At 37.2% G+C, this 22,156-nt stretch overlaps 3 protein-coding genes across 8 annotated transcripts in view; 2 read left to right on the top strand and 1 right to left on the bottom strand.

Moving 5' to 3' along the window:
• Positions 1-241: 241 nt before the first annotated feature.
• On the bottom strand, positions 242-1,874 carry LOC110463183. Its single transcript, XM_021517582.1, has 2 exons — positions 1,457-1,874; positions 242-930 (listed from the first exon to the last, which is right to left on the bottom strand). Exons 1-2 carry the CDS (start codon positions 1,788-1,790, stop codon positions 647-649), a joined length of 618 nt encoding a protein of 205 aa, XP_021373257.1. The 5' UTR covers positions 1,791-1,874; the 3' UTR covers positions 242-646.
• Positions 1,875-3,498: 1,624 nt separating this feature from the next.
• LOC110463317 (mucin-22-like) lies at positions 3,499-13,689 on the top strand. Its single transcript, XM_021517825.1, has 7 exons — positions 3,499-3,786; positions 5,834-5,875; positions 7,888-8,176; positions 8,401-8,442; positions 8,817-8,887; positions 9,346-9,425; positions 9,591-13,689. The coding sequence occupies exons 1-7, from the start codon at positions 3,754-3,756 to the stop codon at positions 13,684-13,686; spliced, it is 4,653 nt and encodes a 1,550-aa protein (XP_021373500.1). The 5' UTR covers positions 3,499-3,753; the 3' UTR covers positions 13,687-13,689.
• Positions 13,690-18,679: 4,990 nt separating this feature from the next.
• LOC110463327 overlaps positions 18,680-22,156 on the top strand; it is a 19,084-nt gene continuing 15,607 nt past the window's right edge. For 5 of the 6 annotated variants that reach the window (XM_021517850.1, XM_021517842.1, XM_021517856.1 and 2 more), the window contains exon 1: positions 21,136-21,319. The gene's annotated coding sequence lies outside the window, so the exon portion shown is untranslated. Of the gene's footprint in view, positions 18,750-21,135; positions 21,320-22,156 lie in introns of those variants that run through there. The other variant, XM_021517865.1, reaches the window with a different exon arrangement.

The raw sequence follows: 22,156 nt of genomic DNA on the forward strand, positions 1-22,156 counted from the left end.
TGGTGGTTTGAATTCCATGACATTTTATAAGTTCATAACCAAAGAAATTTTTAATCAGATAAGTGTTATTGACATGTGTGAAGGAAACTGTCTGTGACCTAAACATACTGTCAATTCTTTCCTCTGACAAAATATTTGTACTAAGTGCATATTCTTGCCATATTAACTATGTACATCTCTTTTCAAGGTAATAATTAGTTGCTTTTGTATCAGAAGTAGCATATACATTTTCAGAGAAAATAACATCTCAAAACGTATAATCGAATGTGGTTTATTAAAAATCCTTTTTATATTAGTATCCATACACAAATATATCACGAAAAATTACACATTATGGAATTTGTTCAATGTAACACAGAGTAATTGCAAAAATAGCGTTATCATAATCACAAAGCATATTATCAACAATACAACACAAGTACGAACCCCTGGTAAAAACAAATGTAGCGTTTCTTACTTATTGACAGAAAGTCCTAAATATCTTAAATCTCCTCCTTTTTGATTCGGCGGAGATATCTCCACCTCATCACAAACTTTTGAAGAGGACAGAGTCGTATTTTTTTCGGACTTATTGACACATTGCTCTTGTATTATTTAAAATTTACTTTATATTTATAAATATGTATGTATAACCAAAAAAGTCCTGTCACGTCGCGGAAGTCCTTTGCACATACGTGTAACTGGACGACACTAGATCTTTTGACGTTACTTCCGCGTAGGTCTCTTTACGAGCGTGTGCACTGGTAGACACGAGTTTCGACCTGCTATGGGAAGCCGTGCGTCGTTGATTCAGTAACTCGTCTCGCCGCCTTCTGCTCTCTTCGATTGCTTTCATCCTGGTCCCGTGACGTTTCTGTTTCAGACGTGCCATTTCCTCCCGTCGCAATCTTGCGAGAGCATGTCGCTCTTCTCGCGTGGTCGCCGAAATACCTGTAATATTTAAACAGTCGTGCCAAAGATGTCACTAGTTTTACTATTTCTTCGTGGCTTTATTGGTGTTTACTAAGTTAATCATAATTACGTATCCCCCCCCCCCCCCCCCCCCCCGGACTGGTCCGAGACAAGCTACTGTACACCAAACGCAATGTCGCAGTGTGCAATAGGTTTCGTTATGTTTATTTTCACGGCATGCAAAGCAGAAAGTACATGTGTTAATAAAGGTTCAAATATGTATCCAGATTTACTAAAACATTTATAAACTCACGATTTCTGGTGGTTTTTTTTTAACAATACTGTAATGGTCGTGAGTAAGAGTCTAGTTTAGAAAATAAATTATTGGATCTGGAATTCGAGGTGGGACTCAGCGAATTGGGGAGACAAAAACACTCCGCCGCCCACCTGTCAGTCCTGGAAACCATGAACATTTCAGAGTGATGGACTAAGCCTATACAGTATCTGTTCGAAATTATCGGTTTCAAAAAGTTCAAAATCCCGAAAAAATGAAATATCTTGTTACCTCTGTTATACATAGTATCATTTTCTAATATCTCGGTCATAAGCTGTTTTTCGTCATCGTCATAGAGGTCTTCAACAGCTTTGTTAACGATACGTGGCCGATGGAGAAGTCTTTGGGGAGGTGGTGGCAATGACTTCTTTTCCTCAAACCCGACAAAGTACACAATCCCTCCTTCCTTCTTACTCTTAGTGGTTTGTAGTCCAGTTGAAAACTCTTCCCCCGTGACCTTTTCTCTAATTTCCATCGTCGACATTCTTCCTTGAAGAAACGAAATTTCATATTCTTTTTCTTCATCTTGGTTCTCATCAAATTCTTTGCCAACTTTGTTTCCCATCTTTTCGCTGTTGATGAATGCTAAAACTAGTGGACGCGCTTCGATTTCAACATGTGGCCCTGAAATCGAAAAAAATGCGTTGACGTCATAGACGTCTCTCCGACGTGACGTCATAGAAGAACAAGGGGAGATAACCAAACATATCATGGGAACTTCGGAATAAACAACAACAGTTTTAAAAATTATTAAGGACACAGACTTAAAAATGACGCTTTTATTACTGAAACTTGTATTTTATTGAATTCAGCTGGTTGTTTGCTATCGCGCCTTGTAAGACGTATTGTCCAACAATAGATCATTTCACAGTCTAACAGATTACAAGGTAGCCGGGTTAAATATAAAGTACCATATTTGGACCCTATAATAAATACTTTGAATAATTCGTAAATTGACGGTATGTCTTAAAAAAAGTATTATTTCATTAGACAGAAACAGAAACAACGAATACAATGTAACATTTAAAAAGGCCGTTTAAAAAAAATTAAGCCTTTAATGTTATTGAAAAACAGTGACAGGATACTGAAGATAGGTACGATATATATATATATATATTATTCAGGTTAGTTCAGTTAGATTATTGTGACGAAGAAACTATTCAAATTATGCATGGAGTCCAGAATAAAAATCATAAGAAAATATAGACATTATTTCAGAGATACAAAATACCGAAATTGCATATTTTTGTGTGTTATATATATATATTCTCGCATAATCCGTGCGGCACTCTATCAAAAATTGAAACATCTCGTGAATAGTTAATCGTACAAAGTTAAGTTACAAGTTTACAATTATAAAGGGCCTATCTACTACCTGTTTTGCGTTTTCAAACACATGCGTCAATACAATGATAATAAGTTGTCCTCACTTCTATATGCTTGTATGTGTTGTTTTATCTGTGATATCTGTTGTCGTCAGAATATTTAAATGTAGACTGCATGTTATGTGTCCGTGTAATAATATCTCATAACAATTCATGTCAACGCCAATTATCATCCATATTTTGGACATGAGAGATACTTCGTATCTTTTTTTGACAGGTACTAATTACCGGTAATAAATAAAGTTGCCAGTCGACGCCCTACAGTCTCCCTTACGATTTACTTGATCTTCCGATCTCGGCATATTTCGAATTGTCACCCATATATGTCTTATTCAATTCATGTCAAATTGTTTACACAAACAGAACCACGACACGCTATATATGTCAACCTTAACCAGTTTCCGCGAATGTCCGTCAAAATAACGCTAATACGTCGTTTAATATAGTGTCCCGGCCTTAGGAGTTCTTGTATTTTCGTGGTAGAGTACAACAACTTTGAGTAGCGCTTATATATATCTGGCAACATCGAGTTGTTTGTTGTTTTGATCTGTAGGAAAAATAATAGAAATAATAGAAATTGAATTAAATTTTATTAAAAAATGTTTTCTCTGCTAACATTATTCCTACGGACGCACGAACACTGCTGTGAACGGGGTGGGTTAGAGGTTGTGAACATCCTTTAAGACCTGAGTAAATGTTGACTCGGACGAGTTTGGGTGATTCATGCCAGGACGGGAGGAGGCGGATGAGGAGGAAGTTGGAGGTGGGATGTACTAAAGGTGAGGTGTTCCGTACATAGTGATGAATTACCGACATGCACAGGTGACAATGTGTTTACCTGTGTGCACGTGACTGTGTTACCTGTACATTAGTCAGGTGTGACGATACATAAGAGGACCGATCCGCTGGTGTTTTATGCGTGTTACATGTCAATTGCCATCAGCGCCATAATGCATCATTGACATTTAATGTCCATAGGACAATAAGAATGACATTCCATCGGCTAACTATGGACACTGGGCACTGGTCAACTGCTGGTCACTCATAGACGCCATGATCTGTATGTATTAACTGGTACTGTTTGGACCGATTTGGGTCCGGAAATAGTTTTTTCGTTGTTAGGTGAATTTTGTTGTGCGGCACATGGATAACTGGACAAGCCGACCTCAAGATAAGGTAAATTGATGAATTTTCATCATCATATTTTGTTAAATTCTAATTAACTTTTCAGTTTTGAACTACATGTACAATTGTCATGTTTACAAGGGACTAATGATATGAACATGTATGACGGACATACACTGTTTTCTGTTTGAAGTCACACATTTCTTGCATTGTCTCTGATTGCTTAATTATGATTCTTCGAGGAAAATGTGTATATTTGCATATTATTATGTCATGATTAATAGAACATACTTAATATTGTTATTTTATATTGGACGTGGTATTCTTACTACTTAAATATTATATTGTACAATAACATTTTCTTTATTCGACTCGAACAATAAATGTTAAGTATTTCTACGAAACTCGTCGTATATAAGGCGTATTTGTTTGAAAAATGACTTCAATGGAACTTTTATTTGAAAACAATGCATATAAATATTTTGATACATGTCGTTTTGAAATGTTATGTGCCATTTAACGGTTTTATTTTGTAATGGAAGAACTAGCGTCGCTACCCAGCCGTCTAATACAAATTCTGACCTGATTGATTGAAATAGCTGTTACAACTTTTTCTTTCAATTCTAAACTGTATCTCGGGAAAGTTGAAAAATCTGCGAACAAGACACTGCCGAAATCTTATTTTATTTAAGACTTCGCTTTTTTAACTTTATCTGATATTCTGTCTGAAACAATGTATTTTTCCCATTGTTTTTTTTTTTGATATTTAATCAACCATAAAATATTAACAAAGCTGCATTAAATTATGTTAAATGAAGAAATCAGGATAGTAACATAATGGATATAATAACCAAATTATAAAAACTAAATTAGCACAGAGCTGGGGATCTTTAATATTTGACATTTTTATTTTGTGGATTGTATATACATTTGTATTTGTATTTCATGAGGGTTGTAATGCTGTAAAATATTGGTACAATAGGAAGAAAAAGGTTAAATAGATATACGCATATATATCCTCTGATGAACCTCTAAAGAGGTGAATGTATTAGGGAAATAATAAGAAATTCTTTGTGCCATTTCTTTTATAAATACATGTGCCTACATATACATATCTGATATATAAATCATATGCATGTTTTTACTGGTTATCGATACATGTTGTACGTATCGGTATACCGATATGTACCGGTATATCTGTATATATCGTTGTATCGATTTCTGCTTACTATATGTATCGTTATATCGATAAGTATCGATATATCGATTTCTGCTTCGTGTATGCATGGGTGTATCGATATGTATCAGTGTATCGATTTTTCCTTCATGTATATATGGGTATTTCGATAGGTATCGGTGTATCGATTTCTGCTTTGGATGTGTATGTGTGTACCGAAAGACAAAGTAACAAGTAAACGTTACTTAAGTGCCTAAGTACAACACCTGATCAACAACGTTACAAAAACGTTATTCGCACTAACCACTGTCAAGTTCTCTACGTACACTTTGTCACGTTTCCGTAGCAACGAAGAACTATAAACCCCCAAGTGCTGGTCACGCTCACGAGATCAATAACAAATCTATAAATATGTCCGCCTTTTATCGATCTGGCTGACCACTCGTATCTCATTACTGTCACGTGAGTTCATTGGACATTATGTCGCGCCCTACCAGAGGTTTCTATAAATCCCAGAGGGACCTGAAAACTAACACACACTTTAATCTGTACATTAAGACGTTTTGCCAGATACATATAAATATGTAGAAATATTATTAAAACAGAAGTATAAGGACACCCCTCAGTACTATCAAAATAACCTCCCCTGATTATCATTTTGACAGAACACTCGGTTATACATAAATGTTAAATACTGGGACACAAACGTGGCCAACACCCTATGAAGACTCATATATTTGAGATTTGTACACACACATAAATAAATCAATAACGAACTTTTTTTTTGTATGACTAATCACGAATTGATCTTGTTTATTTGTTTTATTTTTGCGTTTTAATCTTAGTTTTTCAGACATGTTTTGCATTAATATGTTTGTATATTTATATAACTTACCATTTGTGTTTTGTTTGACCTACAAGAGGACATCGCCCTTCATTTTGAAGTGGCATAACATCTACCATGTGAGTTTCTTCAGATTCATTATTGCTGGCTATATACTGCACTCGCTTCATTTTATAAACTCACTACGAATATTTCCCTTTTTTCTCAAATTTATAAACTATACTCTTTTCATATCTTACGTATTTTTTCATAGTTAACAGTGTAAGTATGACACGACACCGTCATTCTTTACTTTTGTTTTATGAGAGAAAAAAATGCAACGAGTGATAATTGACAACTATATAAAATCATTCTCGTTGATCAGTCAATTCTCAACTATAGCCTAGACACTGACGATCATATACACTTTACTAGCGGAAGCTTGTCTAACCTATTATTTGCTTCAGTTCGTACTTTTGTTCTTGAAAACAAACTTATGCATGTACTGGTTAATTATATATATTTGTTAATCAGTTATCACTTGTTTGGTATCCTAACTGCATCTAAAAGAAGAATGAATACATGTATATCACGCACGGACTGACAAAAAAGTCCAGTTATAATCATACGCACACACATATCATTATTACATGTTATCATGAAATTATAACTGTATACATGTATATTATGCCCAAATGGCTACATTTGCTCTGCATCCTTCCATTACAATGTATTGAGAAGGCACATTTTGTTACGAGAATATATAACAACATTTGCTATTGTACATCATCAATCTCTATTGTGACGTCATCAATCTCTTTCGTGACGTCTTGAATTTCATTGGTGTCAACAATTAATTTGCTGTTCTAAAAACTGTTCGAAATAACTAAATTCGCATAACCACTCTATCGAAATGTGAATATTGATTAAGAATATTTTCAGAAATATTGTTATGACCCACATTTCTATTGCTGACAAACCTACATAAAGCCCTACCTACCGGGCTTGATAAAGTTTGTCATCAATAGCAATGTGGGTTATAGGACCATAACAACATTTACTTAAACATTATTCATTGCTTAAATAACGGATCAAACAATAATTTTCAATCAATTATGAACACGGGTCTCAATGATTTTGTTTGTTATATTAATAACTAGTTACAATATACACTGTTTATCCAGAGGCTAAGAGTGAATAGAGGCATACTTTAATATATATATACTTTTCTGATTAAATATAAACAACAACGGTGATACACAACTAAGACATCGGTCACCATTGACCTCGCGTGCTAAATTAATTTGTTATACTCTAAACACGAATGACTACTGGCAAGGAAATCGAGCTTGCAACCGATGTCATTTATTCTATTTCGTAATTAATATCAATAAAAGTTTATATATTGTGAAATAAACCATGTTTCCAATATAAGTCAAATAATGGAATTGATACTATGCATTTGAAGGCCAAATATCACGGATAAAACGTAAAAGTAAGTTATGGGACAAACAGATTCAACGACTTGTGAGATCGGTAATTGTGTTATTTTATCACAGTCGTTAACAATCTCTACCCAGAGTTGCCGTTCCTGAAATGTAAGTGAATGTAAGGGACGACAACTCTGGGTAGAGATTGTCTCGTTAGTTCATTTTCAAAATTTACTCTGTTTTAGACATTCTGTAAACCACCAATACCATTAGAAATAACACCACAGTATAATGACACACTGTGATACAAAACCATGGATATATTATAGTATAAACACTGTGGTTAAAATATCGAAATGCGTAATAATTTCATATAAGATTAATCATTTAATACAAGTACCCGAGCTCAGACGTTCAAAATCACTGTTTAACCCCATTTTTCAATCTTTTATAATTTCGCCTATACATCAGGTAAAATCTCACAATTTTGCATGTACATTTACTCCACTTAATATTTCATTTCTGGAAAGCTGTAACTAATTCAATGGCTGTGTTTTAAAGATTCACAAAAATGAAAAATGCCTTCATCACTGATTAAGCCAATCACCCTTTGAACAATTTGGCCCTGATGTATTTATCATATTACCACTTGTCTTACATTTGTAATATTTCACAAAGTGTGATTTTCTTTCTTAACGAGTTATGTGCTGCTTTTTTTGCAGTGGCCACGTCTGACTGGACTTGCGAACCGTGACCGCAGTAGTGTAGAAGAGGCCCAGATGGCTACGTACGAGAGCCCCTACACGGCGGAGAACCCAGCCTCGTTCTACCACTACTCTCTACATCCGGATGACCTTGCTACCAGGAGGAGCATCAGTGTCTACTCACTCAAGGACCCAGATAGAAAGAAAAAAAGCAGCCGATTTCCACAATGTCGGGTCTGCTTTGCGACGATGCTCCTTGTCAGTCTCGGTGTAGCAATTGCGGTTGCCGTGACTCTGGCAATTATGTGTAAGTGTATATTGAAATATTCTTTTTTGAGTTATCCTTTATTGAACAGCCCCTATAGAAAACAAACATTAGAACGCAATTTTGACGGCGAAAAGAAAACATCGCTAAAAGACAAGCCTATTTTTATTGCATAAATCATCCACCAAGACTCTCATTGCGGATCTTTTGTTACCCCTTTTTAATAATCATTATAGCATTGATGTATTTTGTTATCTTTATTGCAGTGTCAAATCCTCATCCAAAGTTTTACCGGACAAAAAGTGCAGGTTTGTATAAATTCTCATGATTCTAGTACGCTGATCGTTCTCAGTACCATGTACTCCGACTCATAACATTGTATTTCTTACTTATTCCCCGTGCTACGTTCCCTATAGCCTGGGCAAGGGTATGTAATATACCTTGAAATGGGAACGAGGGTAACGGGGTTGGTTCGTATGTAACCTCTGCTGAAAACAAAACTGATCTGTTGCGCGAATTGGAACTGTAAGGTCTTCATTTTGTCTGTTTCTAGTCTTCAACTACCCACTCCGTCTGGTTTTGCAACCGTTCCAGATTTTCTATCAAGAAGCCATTTATATGTATTTATTTACCTAATCGTTTGTTAAGGTCACATATTGTTACTACCCGCTATTGTTTGCAGATAACACAACCCTCAGTAAGGACTTTCTGAAAGAAAAAGAAGTGGATTTCGGCACTGACATATGTCAATTGGTGAGCTTCTGTATATGTTCTCGAGGGCACAAACTGTTCACTTTCACTGCAATACTGTGTTTAATCAAAAGATCGGCAGAACGTAATAGAATTATATATAAACTGGGCAAAAGTAAAGTGTCGCTGTCAGATGAATACACCATTCAGCATCGTCTTCACTTAACATATAAATTAAAATCATATACTATTCCTACTACTCCAGTCATATACGTTTCCAGGTCAATTGACCGCAATGTGAAGCGGCTGGACTTTTTAAATTGAGTTCCCTTTTTAATTTATGGTTTGGTTGTGTATGGTATACCCCGTACATACATTACTGTTTTTATTCAATGACAAAATTGATTCGGATAAAAACGAAATAACTTAAAATGTAGCTAAAGTGGGACCTGACGTATTTGAAGTTTATCTGTAGCTATCGTTTGGAGTCACTGACTAACCTCTACATTCTTTGTTTATAGATGAGTGCCATGTTTGATCTCCGAGACAGTTCGCACCAGTCGAGGAAGGTCACTGACTGTAATGTGTTTCTGGCAGACAGGTACATCTTACATCTAAACTTCTAATGTCATCTTTCATATAATGTTAGTTTACGAATAAATGTCGAGTGCACATGCTTACCTACATGTAGAAATACAACCGTAATCATGTAATGTAAGGTATTACAAACTCGGGTCTAACACAATATCACTCTCTTGTGTTGCAGTCCCGGGAATATGGTGATCAATATAAAACTAAAAGTGGACGAGACATTCATCAAGTCAGATTCGAACAAGGTAAAAGCGATGTTGGTAGCGAATGCATTCGTCCTCAGTTCGAATTATTCTGGAGAAAAACTGGTCATCTCTGTACCTTCTAACAAAACCGACAAATCATCTGCGATATCCGATGTTCTTACACCATCAACAACGGGATCCGATGTTTTTACATCATCGACTACAAGATCCGATGTTCTTAAGCCATCAACGGGGTCCGATGTTCTTACGCCACCAACAACGGGATCTCATGATTTTGCACCATCGACAGCGGGGTCCGATGTTCTAACGCCATCAACAACGGGGTCCGATGGTTTTACACCGTCAAAAGCGGGGTCCGATGTGTTTACATCGTCAACAACTGGATCCAATGTTCTTACGCAATCAACAGCGGGGTCCGGTGTTTTTGCATCATCGACTACACTATTCGATGATCTTACGTTATCAACAACAGTGTCCGATGTTCTTACACCATCAACGGGGTCCGATGTTCTTACACCATCAACTACGGGATCTGATGTTTTTGCACCGTCAACAACGGGGTCCGATGTTCTTACGCCATCAACAACGGGGTCCAATTTTCTAACACCATTAACAACAGGACCCGATGTTCTTACTACATCAACTACGGGATTCGATGTTTTTACATCATCGATTACAGGATTGTCAGAGTTCCTGTCACAGTCGAGTTCTGTTGCAGCAGATGCATCTTCTGAATCTACGTATACTGCTATGTTAGTATCAAACTTTATGTCAGATGATCTTGATGGTACATTTAGAGTTTCTGCTAGTTCTCGGGATGTCTCGTCATCAGCGTTTGTGTTATTCAGTGATGAAAGCAAGGCTTCGGGGAATACCATTTCGATTCAGGAAAGTATACAACTTCCAATAGGCGATGTGGCGTCTAGCACATCATTGTCTGCTGCGGTACGTATTTCCCCATCTGCTGCTTTGTCGTATCAGAATGTTGAATTGACGTCTACTCATGATAAGCTCAGCAGTATTATATCTCATCCACTTAGTCAGATATCACCTGACAGATCAGAACCTGCGCGATTCATTACTACAAGTGTTTTAAGTTCCGAATCTGTTTTAAGTACTATGAGCGTTCCGAATTTGGAATCGTCGGAGCAATATATAACACCTACTGCCACCATACAACATGTGTCAAGTGTAGCTATGTCGTCACTTCCGGGCCATACTACAAGATATAACCGACACGATACGTCATCGGTGATATCCTCCGAATACGGATCATATAACGAGGATATGACATCATATGCGCGGGTACCTACTGTGTCCTTATATGCATCAGATATGTCTATGACACAATTAGGAGATTCCCCTCCGTCAGGAACTTCACCAAAGGCAAGTGATTCGGCAATAATTCCGGGAGAAAAATTAAAAACATCAGTAACACCTGGTCTGGAATTAACTGCTATGACAACTGAAGCATCACAAGCCCCACACGATGTTTCTTCATCGGAATTAATTTCAAGACACGACCTACAATCATCATTGTCCGGTGTGTCTTTTTCGTCAGCTGTAAAGAGTCTCCGAGTTCACTCTGTCGCTTCTCAGCATGCGTCCCCCTCTTATATAGCTTCGTTCGTTGTATCAGACGTTGCATCAGCTAGTTACACATATCTACCAGACTCAGGATCTGCAAGTGCAAACATATTTTCTGGCGATAGTGCTGTCCAGACTGAATTGCCTACTCCAGTACTTTATCCTTCTGTTGTGGTCGATAGTGCTGATATAACAACACTGGAACCAGACAAATCCTCACAGAGGATGACAGTTTCGGCAACAATAAGAGTACCAGCGTTACAACCTCCGAAAGCACGATGGTTAGATACAACCATGTTCATGTCAGAAGTCGCCGTGGACAACAACTCGTCTTCTATGGCGGAGTTACCAATGCTGAATAATGACACGGACGCGTCGTCCAATATAACAGTACCAGAGATAAGGAAGAACTTAACACTGGAGACGTCCACGTCACAGGCCACGGTTCCAGAGCTTTGGAACAGAACAGATTCCATGGAAGACAACATAAAACCAGTTATTGTTCCTTTGTTACAATCCGCGGTGGGGACGCCACTATTAAGCACAACTCAAAATCCTACTACCACTGCACAGGACGTTGGAAGGGCGATTTTTGAATCAGACATATCAAACAGGGCAATGGGGACGGCTAACCCTCAGGACTTCTGGGACAATATATTAAAGATGGTGCAATATACTTCAACAAAGAAACCAAAGACCCAGGATTCCGAATTATCAACACTATATAAAAACCTGACATCTGATTCCAAAACATTATCTACTGTTGATGAAGGCATTTCGTCAGTGACAGATAGCGTGGTGTCTGACAAAGTATCAGCATCCTCTACGATTTCTAATTTCAATACAGCTTCTTCGTCTGTAACTAAATTAAGTGATAACTCATCTTCTTTGGTTAATTCACTGAAACCGTCAGAGAGTGATATTCTAGAACCCAGATCATCCACATTGTTGTTATCTGAAATATCTGCACGCTCAACCCCTTTACCATATATAAGAGCCACACCAGTTCTAACGGCAGAACCAGGGTTGATGTCGTCTATCGAACAGAGTGTTATAACTGAAAAACCTATTATGGATAATTCTACCTCTAAAGAATATAGACAATTCACCTCTTCTATTGGCAACGGCAGGTCTTTGTTATCATCCGACTTTGGAAATCCTAGAATGGACAATCTGTTGTCAACTACGCAAGATGCTTCAGTCATATTATTCTCGTCTGCGCAAACTGCATCGCCGCCCAGCTCTACAGTAACTCTCACGGAGGATTATGCATTTTATGATCTTATTCCAGTCAGTTTAGTGACCTCTCCACCAGGATCAACTAGTGTATTGTCTGGCAGTATTGTATCATCGAGCGACATTCATTCAACACGTTCATCACCCCACCAACAGGGTACAGATGATATGGACTTTTACGATCTAATGCCAGTGAGTGATATAGCATTGTCAGTTGAAATAAGTTCCAGCAAAATAAAATCTGTCAAGATAACAGACGATCTTTTACCTACAGGTACAATAAAATCTGCAGAGGTTTCTAGTGCGTTCCGCAGTACAGCGACACAAAGTGCGCCAACAGTAGATGCTAGCCTAACAACAGGCATAGAGGCACCAGCCACACTTACATTAGATCCTATCCCATCTTCAAGTATAAAGACATCATCCACAATAATATTAGCTGATAATCAATCATTGAATATGGAAGCATCAACGGTAGATGCTACTTTATATGTGGTTATGAAGGCTTCAGTCACACCAACAGTAGACGTTAGCCCATCGTCAAGCGTAGAGACACCATCAACCGACTTTTATTCTAGTTCAGTGTATAGAACCGAGTCGTCCGGCCTAGACATTGATATAAGTACCAGTGCATCTGCGATTATTTCGACACCAATTGAAGTCACACCGTCTCTTGCGACAGTTTCAAATGAACTGTTCGGAGATACCTTGTCCTTAAAGGTTGAGTCACACACATCTGTCAGTGGTTCGTCGTCATTACTCAGTGTACAGAAATCATCGTCGGAAATCAAGGCTACTACGTCGCTGAGAGACGCCATTGCAAGCACCACGACGGAACCTCCGCCAAGCATGCCAGCTGTTTTCAATGTAGGATCTGAGTTTGGGAACAAATTGTTTTTCGCAAATGATTTTTCAAAAATGGATTTCACCAGAACTGATACTGAAAGTAACGACAAATCTGTACCATCATCACTGTTCAATACTGTGCCAATGATACCAAGGGTGACAACCCCAAGTATACCACGTGTCAGAGTTCCAAACCTATTTCAAGGGGAAGCAAATCCGTTTCAAACCGTCCCGACGACTCCCGAACCTCCCGTAACTAAACCTAAGGTCATACCGCCGACCCCCGAAGATCAGAAGACCTCTTCTTCGTCATCAGGACAGTTTCTTTTTGACTTTGGCAGTTTGGGGTCAAATTTCGGAGGCAGTCTTGGTCTGGGTAATATAAACTTTAACTAATATTGGAAGAGGATAAACCCCCCCCCCCCCCCCCCAAATACGTCACTAGGATTCTCTTGATTATACGTTAGTTTGGTGTATGAGACTGTCTGGTTTGATCGCCGTGTTTTGTATTTTTCTTCGAAGAGAAGACGGCCATACGCTGTACTAGAAGTCGACTGGGAATGACGTTCAAACACTGTACTATAGGTCGACTGGGAATGACGGTCATACACTTTACTATAGGTCGACTGGGAATCACGGTCATACACTGAACTATATATAGGTCGACTGAGAATCACGGTCATTCACTGAACTATAGGTCGACACGGAATCACGATCATACAATGAACTATAGGTCGACTGGGAATGACGTTCAAACACTCTACTATAGGTCGACTTCGATTCACGGCCATACACTGTACTATAGGTCGACTGGGAATCACGGTCATACACTGTACTATAGGTCGACTGAGAATCACGGTCATACAGTGAACTACAGGTCGACTGGGAATGACGTTCAAACACTGTACTATAGGTCGACTGGGAATCACGGTCATACACTGTACTATAGGTCGACTGGGAATCACGGTCATACACTATACTATATATAGGTCGACTGGGAATCACGGTCATACACTGTACTATAGGTCGACTGGGAATCACGGTCATACACTGTACTATAGATCGACTGGGATTCACGGCCATACACTGTACTATAGGTCGACTGGGATTCACGGTCATACACTGTACTATAGGTCGAATGAGAATCACGGCCATACACTGTACTATAGGTCGACTGGGAATCACGGTCATACACTGAATTATAGGTCGACTGGGATTCACGGTCATACACTGAACTATAGGTCGACTGGGAATCACGGTCATACGCTGTACTATAGGTCGACTGGGAATCACGGTCATACACTGTACTATAGGGCGACTGGGAATCACGGTCATACGCTGTACTGTAGGTCGACTGGGAATCACGGTCATACACTGTACTATAGGTCGACTGGGAATCACGGTCATACACTGTACTATAGGGCGACTGGGAATCACGGTCATACACTGTACTATAGGGCGACTGGGAATCACGGTCATACACTGTACTATAGGTTGACTGGGATTCACGGCCATACACTGTTCTATAGGTCGAATGGGATTCACGGCCATACACTGTACTATAGATCGACTGGGAATCACGGTCATACACTGAACTATAGGTCGACTTGGATTCACGGCCATACACTGTACTATAGGTCGAATGGGATTCACGGCCATACACTGTACTATAGATCGACTGGGATTCACGGTCATACACTGCACTATAGGTCGACTGGGAAACACAGTCATAAATTTTACCATAGGTACGTCAGGAAAAACTAAGAACTCCATGGCGGCCATACCACCATTTACTATCCCCCATATATATTGTACCGAAGGAAGCATTACCATTCGGAGTGTAATCAACCCACATTGGTAAATCAGAATGTCATTTTCAATTTTCTTCTCTAATATGTTTAATCGGGATGAGAGGCGAATCAGTCAATGTACGCTTGAGGAAGACATGTCTCTATTTAGCTATACCCTACACACCGGCGTTACAGAGGTTCTGTTCAGCTTCTACAACTTGTCCTGACTAATTGCTATGATATCACAGTGGTTTGGCGTTATATCGAAGGACGCGTATAAGCGAAAAGGAAACATTGATATGTAATAAAAATAAATTGCGAAAGGCAGGGTACCAAATTATAAAAGGAGCATTATATCACTTAAACGTTAGAGGTCCTTTATGAATTTGGTAGCAAGCCAGCCAAACAACACGATACTCTCAAGGATGTAGACAGTGTATCATTCCATTCTTCATCATCTTAAGGATGTACACCTCTGAGAAGTCAAACAATTCTTGTATTTAACTTTTTTTCTTATATTGATTTTTTGAAAAAGGAGTTAATGGCATAGTAGAAAATGCAAAAAATAAATATGTCTTTGTGTTCGTTTTTGTGCTATGATCAGTCAAAGATACCAATTTAACACAATGTGTAATTTTAGGTGATTTTTGTTTTGTTTTGACCATTTGCAGAACAAATTCATACAATTTCTTCCAACTTCTATGAAAGTTTGTAGAATTGATAAAAATATTATTTTCTTTTAAATTATGGAAGTAAAACTTCTTTTTTTGTCCCACTATTATTTGTGTTATTTTTCACGTTTTTCGGGGTCAAAAATCAAAAGTGCTTCAGTTAAATATATAAAATAAATAAATAAAAAAAAATGTATAATTTCCACTTGCATATTATTTTTATCATATTGAACATAATAAAGTTGTACAGCAAAATTGAATCTGCTTCAATTAAAAATGGCGACACAATGACAAATTAAGTGATCAATCTAGTGTCAAAAAAGGTGAAATTTTGGTCTTTTGTGAAGCGTAAGAAATACACATTAATACACATTTTCAAAATGGCCGCCGAATTGGTCATGATTTTAAATTCTTGTAAAACAAGTTCTTCAAACAACAGGCATCTATTTTTTTGACATATTATTGAGATGCGTGTTTGCTATTGAACTTGATCATAATTTGTTAAATATTACAAAAACCCGTTACACCAGATGAAAACGAGACATGAACGTGATTTAAACCTCAGAAGAGTACATCCTTAACGCTGGACCTTTTCTGTTGTATTAAATAAATATTTATCACACGCCTGTTGAATATTGTTATAGTAATACAATCAATTTTCAGACCATGAAATACAACGTTCTGTATTGCACATGTGCAATACGGAATGTTGTATATCCCTACAAATCGGAACTACTTTTTATGGGAATCCCCTTGTCATGTCGAACTGAAAAGTTCCCGGTATTTGCAAAAAATACCAACGTTTATAAAATCTTTGTATCAATCTCTACCAAATACGGAGGGTATGTGATAAAAGCAAGACAACACACTTGTGTTTTTCTAACGAATCAGAAAGCACTCATTTATTGCCTGACGTATATATATTCACTCGTGCGCTCCGCGCACTCGTGAATATATTCGTCCGCGCAATAAGCTCATGCTTTCTGATTCGTTAGAAAAGCGCAAGTGTGTGGTCTTGCATATGTATTACCACAGAAAAGCAGTTATTACAGAGTGCTCAACCTCTGAGCTCCCTAATAAACATCAACGCATCAATAGATACACATTGGACTCAAAGTGGGTTTCTCCTCATCTGCTTCATGATAAATCATCGCGGGAAGGATCATAGGTTTACTGGTGTAACCGGTATATCAATGACAAAGAAAAAGTATACTTTTACTTATGTTCCCGGTATATCGATATCGAAATATAACATGAAAGGGTAGATAGAGCAGATACATGTATGTGGTTTCTTTATGAAGTTGTGCATGTGACTTGTGTTTGTGATGTATGCATGTGAACATATTAAAATATCATGTTTCTGTGAAACATTTATTTATTTTGTTTCGAAAATTAAATTGTTTAAATTTCTGGCAACTCATATTTCGTGTACAGTAATCGGTTAACTAGAATCTATGCCCAGGCCAGCACGATGAAATCAGTTTTCCAGGCTTTTTCAGACATTAATAATAAGTCATGACTAATGTAACAATCCAAATCTATACCGGAACTGAGTTTGGAGCAGACGGCTCTCAATGGGACGAGGGCAATTACGAATTCCTTTATGTCACATTTAAATAAATCTGCATTCAGAAAAAGAAACAATATTCATATTATACAAGTTATCGGCAGAAAGTCCAGAAACATTTGCGTTATATCGCATATGCGAATAGGATTTGTTAAAATGTACATAGATTTAATTTCCGATGGACCTGTATCAATTTGTGTAAAATTGTGAGACGTCATGCTTTCTATTTACATCATTAACTTGAGCGTTCGCTAGGGTATATATCAAGGGTAGTGTTGGACGTTTAGTAAGCCGTGAGATAATCGATTATATGTGTGTTAGCTGCTAGTTTGTGCAAATGTAACAGTATCCTTTTCTTAATTTGTATCTAGTTTTCATTAAAAAATCTTCATCAAACTTTCAGTGTTTGTCTGCTTTTGTTTTTTTCTTACTTAATTGTTTTTGTAGAATGTCATTAAACAGACGTGTCATCCAATTTTAAGGGTGCATGCTATTTTGATTTGATATACATATATATTTTATTTTTAAAAGAATTAAATTTGACTTATTACATGTTATTTATGCCGTCAAATATTTTTAAAGCTAACAGTGAGAAGTCAAAAAGCGTTTCTAGTTTTTTCTGGTTTTGATATCCATTTTACACAACCAATAAAATGTTTTATGTGACGTTTCGATGACTAGTACGATATGTACACTGTCACCTTCATCAGAAAAATTACCAGTGAAGCGTATGCGCACAAAGGTGTAAAATGTGTACGAGTTGTCCATAGAATCGATGTCGATTTCGGCTACGCTGAAAACGTATGTACAATAGTTGTTATATATGTACCAAAATGACTCAATTCAGCTACGCTTTGTTAACACTTGTTTATAGATATGTGAGAGTCTTTGAGCCCCCTCGTCTCGATTTAGAACTAGCCCACTGCGGCGTATCCAGATGGTTTCCTTTATCTATTTATTGAAACTTTAAGTTGACTAAACATATAAACACTTTATCCTGGATTCATGTAAAAATAACATCAAGGTGTGGGTTGGAAGGGCTATAAATATGTCACCGTTTTCTCAGTAAATTACAAACACGGTTGCGTAATTCCAGCATCTTCCTTTAATACATGTATATCCGCAAAACCTACAATACAGGACAATACAATAAATAAATATACCCTCATATATACCGACCGAAGTCCCGGACCTCTGGATATTGATAATTACAAGATAGTTATTAGATTAATACCGCAATACATACCGGGTATAATGTTCCTAGAATGGTTCATTAAAGTGCTGGCGTCAAGGTCTCTGTACGCCTCTATACTTACGAGTTGGATTGTAAGAATAACCACTGGGTAGTAAGCATTTACCCAGTAGTCGAAATATAGTGGCGGGAATATAGGGTGCTTTATTTGTGCAAGGGAAAGGTCCAAGGTCTACGTCGTAAGTACAATTCAGTCAGAATGTTGATACATTCCGAACTGATGACGTCACATACACTGTTTACAGACAGTTGACAGCACTCGTTACTAATATATATATATATATATATATATATATATATACACTTTATATATATATATATCATTTAAACCATTGCTCTTTTGTTTGTAACGTACATTATCTCTCATAATGTCCACGTATTTTCATGCCGTGGCCGAAGTGTGTATTATGTTTACAAAGAACTGGGTTTTACCGAAAACTGGGCATTATTAACACAATGGGCCTTTCATTTCACTGAATGAAAGTGGGCATTATTAATACAAAGGCCTGAATACATAGATGACGTAACATACTCCACACTTCAACTGAACCCGGTTACAAATATACTAATTGCGTCACACCTGGGCGATTCCAACATGGTTGGAACAGGGTAGACTTGTCAAGATTTCAAGATTTTCAAGATTTTTATTTCACTCAGACACACATAATATGTGTAACAAGAGGTCATGTATGTATAACATAGTTTGAGTGCATGACAGGCAAACATTCTATACCATAGCATAGTACATAAAAATATATATACGTGTAGTTACATACAAATAATTCAGTGTTCAACTTATATAAATGTCACTAGCAAACAAAAGAAAAACTTAAAGAATAGAGACACTAAAGTACTTTTGTTAATTTTTGAACAAATAAGCTTACACTTTTTAACAATTTCATATTAAAGATTGTGAACATTCCTTTCATTTTATGTTGGTTTGGACTTGTATAAAAATAGGCCGGAATATGTTTTTCCCTTATTTTGACTAAAGTGTCGTTATTACAAGTATATAAGTAATGATACTCGTCCCCAATACCAGTATTACAAAGTGGGCATATTCTGTCCTGTCTTTGAATTCCCACCCATCTTCCTGTTTCTACTGGAAGCTTAATATTTGAAGTTCTAAATTTGCAGATAATTTTCCTATCTTTTGCGTTTAATCTGATCAAATAGTCTTCTAAACCAAAGCGATATTTAAATGTAGAGTATAATCGTCCTCTGGATGAGGTGTCAATTTTATTAAACCAGGATTGAATAAACTGATCGTGTAATTTATGTATAATTGCAGCTTTTAAATAAGTAATATCGGGCAGACAGGTTTTTTGATGGATCCAAACATAGCTTAGACCTACGCTATCCAGGATATGTTTAACATAGTTCAACCATTTAAACTCGATTTGTCCATTTTCATGTAATGAGTACATCAATTTGTACATTCGACTAGACAACTTATTTTCACTCGAGGTAAGTGTATACCAAAATTTAATCATTCTTAATTTGACATCAACCTCAATAGGGTATCTGCCCGTTTCTCCATATACCATAAAATTACAAGTATTTCTGCGTAGACCAAGAATTCGTTTACAGAATTGGAGGTGTATTTTTTCAAGTATACTAACATCCTCATGGCCCCATATTTCTGATGAGTATAGCAAAATTGGAGCAACTAGCGAGTCAAACAATTTGAATTGTAAATCAATGGGTAACGAAACATTTCTTATTTTCTTATATACGGCATATAGTGCTTTTTGGGCCTGTTCCGCTAATTGCTTTTTTGCCACTACAAACCTCCCATTATAGTAAAATAGAACACCTAAGTATGGAAAAGAATCTTGAATGTCTAGCTCATTATCCTGTAATAGAAATCGATATCTGTTAGTATTCTTTCGTTTAGAAAAGATGACAATTTTTGTCTTCTGTGTGTTTACCGTTAGTTTCCAATTCTCACAATAATCCTGAAATTTATTTAGCATTGATTGTAGACCATCTGCTGTCTCTGACATTAACACTGTATCGTCAGCATATAAAATAACAAAAAGCTTTACGTACATACCAATATGATCATGACAAAGTTCATCAATCTTTAGTAAACAATCGACATTTTTTTCCAATAAATAGTCTTCTAAATCATTTAAAAATATTGCAAATAAAAAAGGCGAGCAATTTTCACCTTGTTTTAGTCCGACATTTGAAGTGAACATTTCTGACATTTCATTCCCATTTCTCACACAAGATTTCGTATCAGAATACATGTTAATTAAAACTTTAAATATTTTACCAGTTATGTTACATTTGAGTAGTTTTTGCCACAAGCCTATTCGCCACACCGAATCGAAGGCTTTTCTAAAGTCAACGAATGCACAATATAGTTTTCTACCGGAGGATAAATATAACGTTGTCAAAACGTGTAAAATAAAAATGTTGTCTAGTGTTGAGTGACCTTTTCTGAAACCTGCTTGTGCGTTACTTATGAGTTCAATTTCATCAGATAGTTTGTATAATCTTGCATTTAAAATCGACGTAAAAACTTTTCCCAAGCACGAGGTACAGGGTAGACTTGTAGGATTTAATGTGACACGTATACACATGTAAAGTACATGCATAAACAATCATTATAGAAATACGCAAACCACGGACAACGTAACATACAGTGTCCATTTGTATATGTGAACGTTTATAAAACTATCAGAGCATTGCTCCGTGAGGTACACATCTGTGTGTATGTGTAGGCCTGTGTCCATGTCAGGTAGGTAAATAAGATTTCCACCATATTCATGCCTACACCTATTTATACAGACATCTGCTTAAAGCGTGGTAGCAGTAGCAGCTATCGACTACACATAGGAAGATACGCCATAGTTATATAGTTATATATAGATAACTGCTGAATTGTAACAGACTGCATTACCGTTTTAGGTGCATGTTAAGCGCACACTACACACATATACTAGTATAAGCAAGTCTTAGCTTCGCTACCCAGGTTCATTGAGCCCGGGCCGGGGTTCCAGGGTTTGAATGATAAACAACTCACATAATTGATAACATTCAATACATTTATTAGAAAGAACATATAAACATACATAAAAAGACGACACAAGCTATTCAGCCCCTAACATGGCTGCTACTGGAACATATACGGGAAAACTGTAAACACTCACACTACATGGCAGTGCACACACAGCGGACAGCCAGCAAGGCTTTCCCCGGACAGTACCGTAACACACATACATCAACCTAGCTCCACGTACCGGTCATTAGACAGTGACAACGCAAGAAAGGACAGAGAGAGAAAAGGTACGATGGCCGACAAGAGCCAGACAAAAAGAAATGAATTCTCATATCTCTTTGTACCCTAGTACACTTTTATATGGTACACAATGTACCATATAAAAGTGTACCTATGGTACAAAAAGATATGAAAATTCATATATTTTTGTCTGGCTCTTGTCGGCCGTCGTAAATAGGAGCTACCAAGCTGAAGCTACTGGTACAACTCGACGAGTTCTGATTGATTGATGGGGCTTTACGTCCTTGTTCCGGTTATAACCGAGCCTAGGACAAAAAAAAAACAAAAAAAAAGGTG

This window comes from Mizuhopecten yessoensis, unplaced genomic scaffold (genome assembly GCF_002113885.1).
Source record: "Mizuhopecten yessoensis strain PY_sf001 unplaced genomic scaffold, ASM211388v2 scaffold1501, whole genome shotgun sequence".
Classification (NCBI taxonomy): Eukaryota; Metazoa; Mollusca; class Bivalvia; order Pectinida; family Pectinidae; genus Mizuhopecten; species Mizuhopecten yessoensis.

What these genes read in the sequence shown, in the direction of transcription:
- LOC110463183 (XM_021517582.1), bottom strand. Translation starts at nt 1,790, where the DNA reads ATGGGAAACAAAGTTGGCAAAGAATTTGATGAGAACCAAGATGAAGAA. An exon ending in TGATACTATGTATAACAGAG is followed by an intron (nt 931 to 1,456) that starts GTAACAAGATAT and finishes TAAATATTACAG; the next exon opens with GTATTTCGGCGACCACGCGA.
- LOC110463317 (XM_021517825.1), top strand. Translation starts at nt 3,754, where the DNA reads ATGGATAACTGGACAAGCCGACCTCAAGATAAG. An exon ending in CAAGCCGACCTCAAGATAAG is followed by an intron (nt 3,787 to 5,833) that starts GTAAATTGATGA and finishes TTGACCTACAAG; the next exon opens with AGGACATCGCCCTTCATTTT. An exon ending in GCACTGACATATGTCAATTG is followed by an intron (nt 8,888 to 9,345) that starts GTGAGCTTCTGT and finishes CTTTGTTTATAG; the next exon opens with ATGAGTGCCATGTTTGATCT.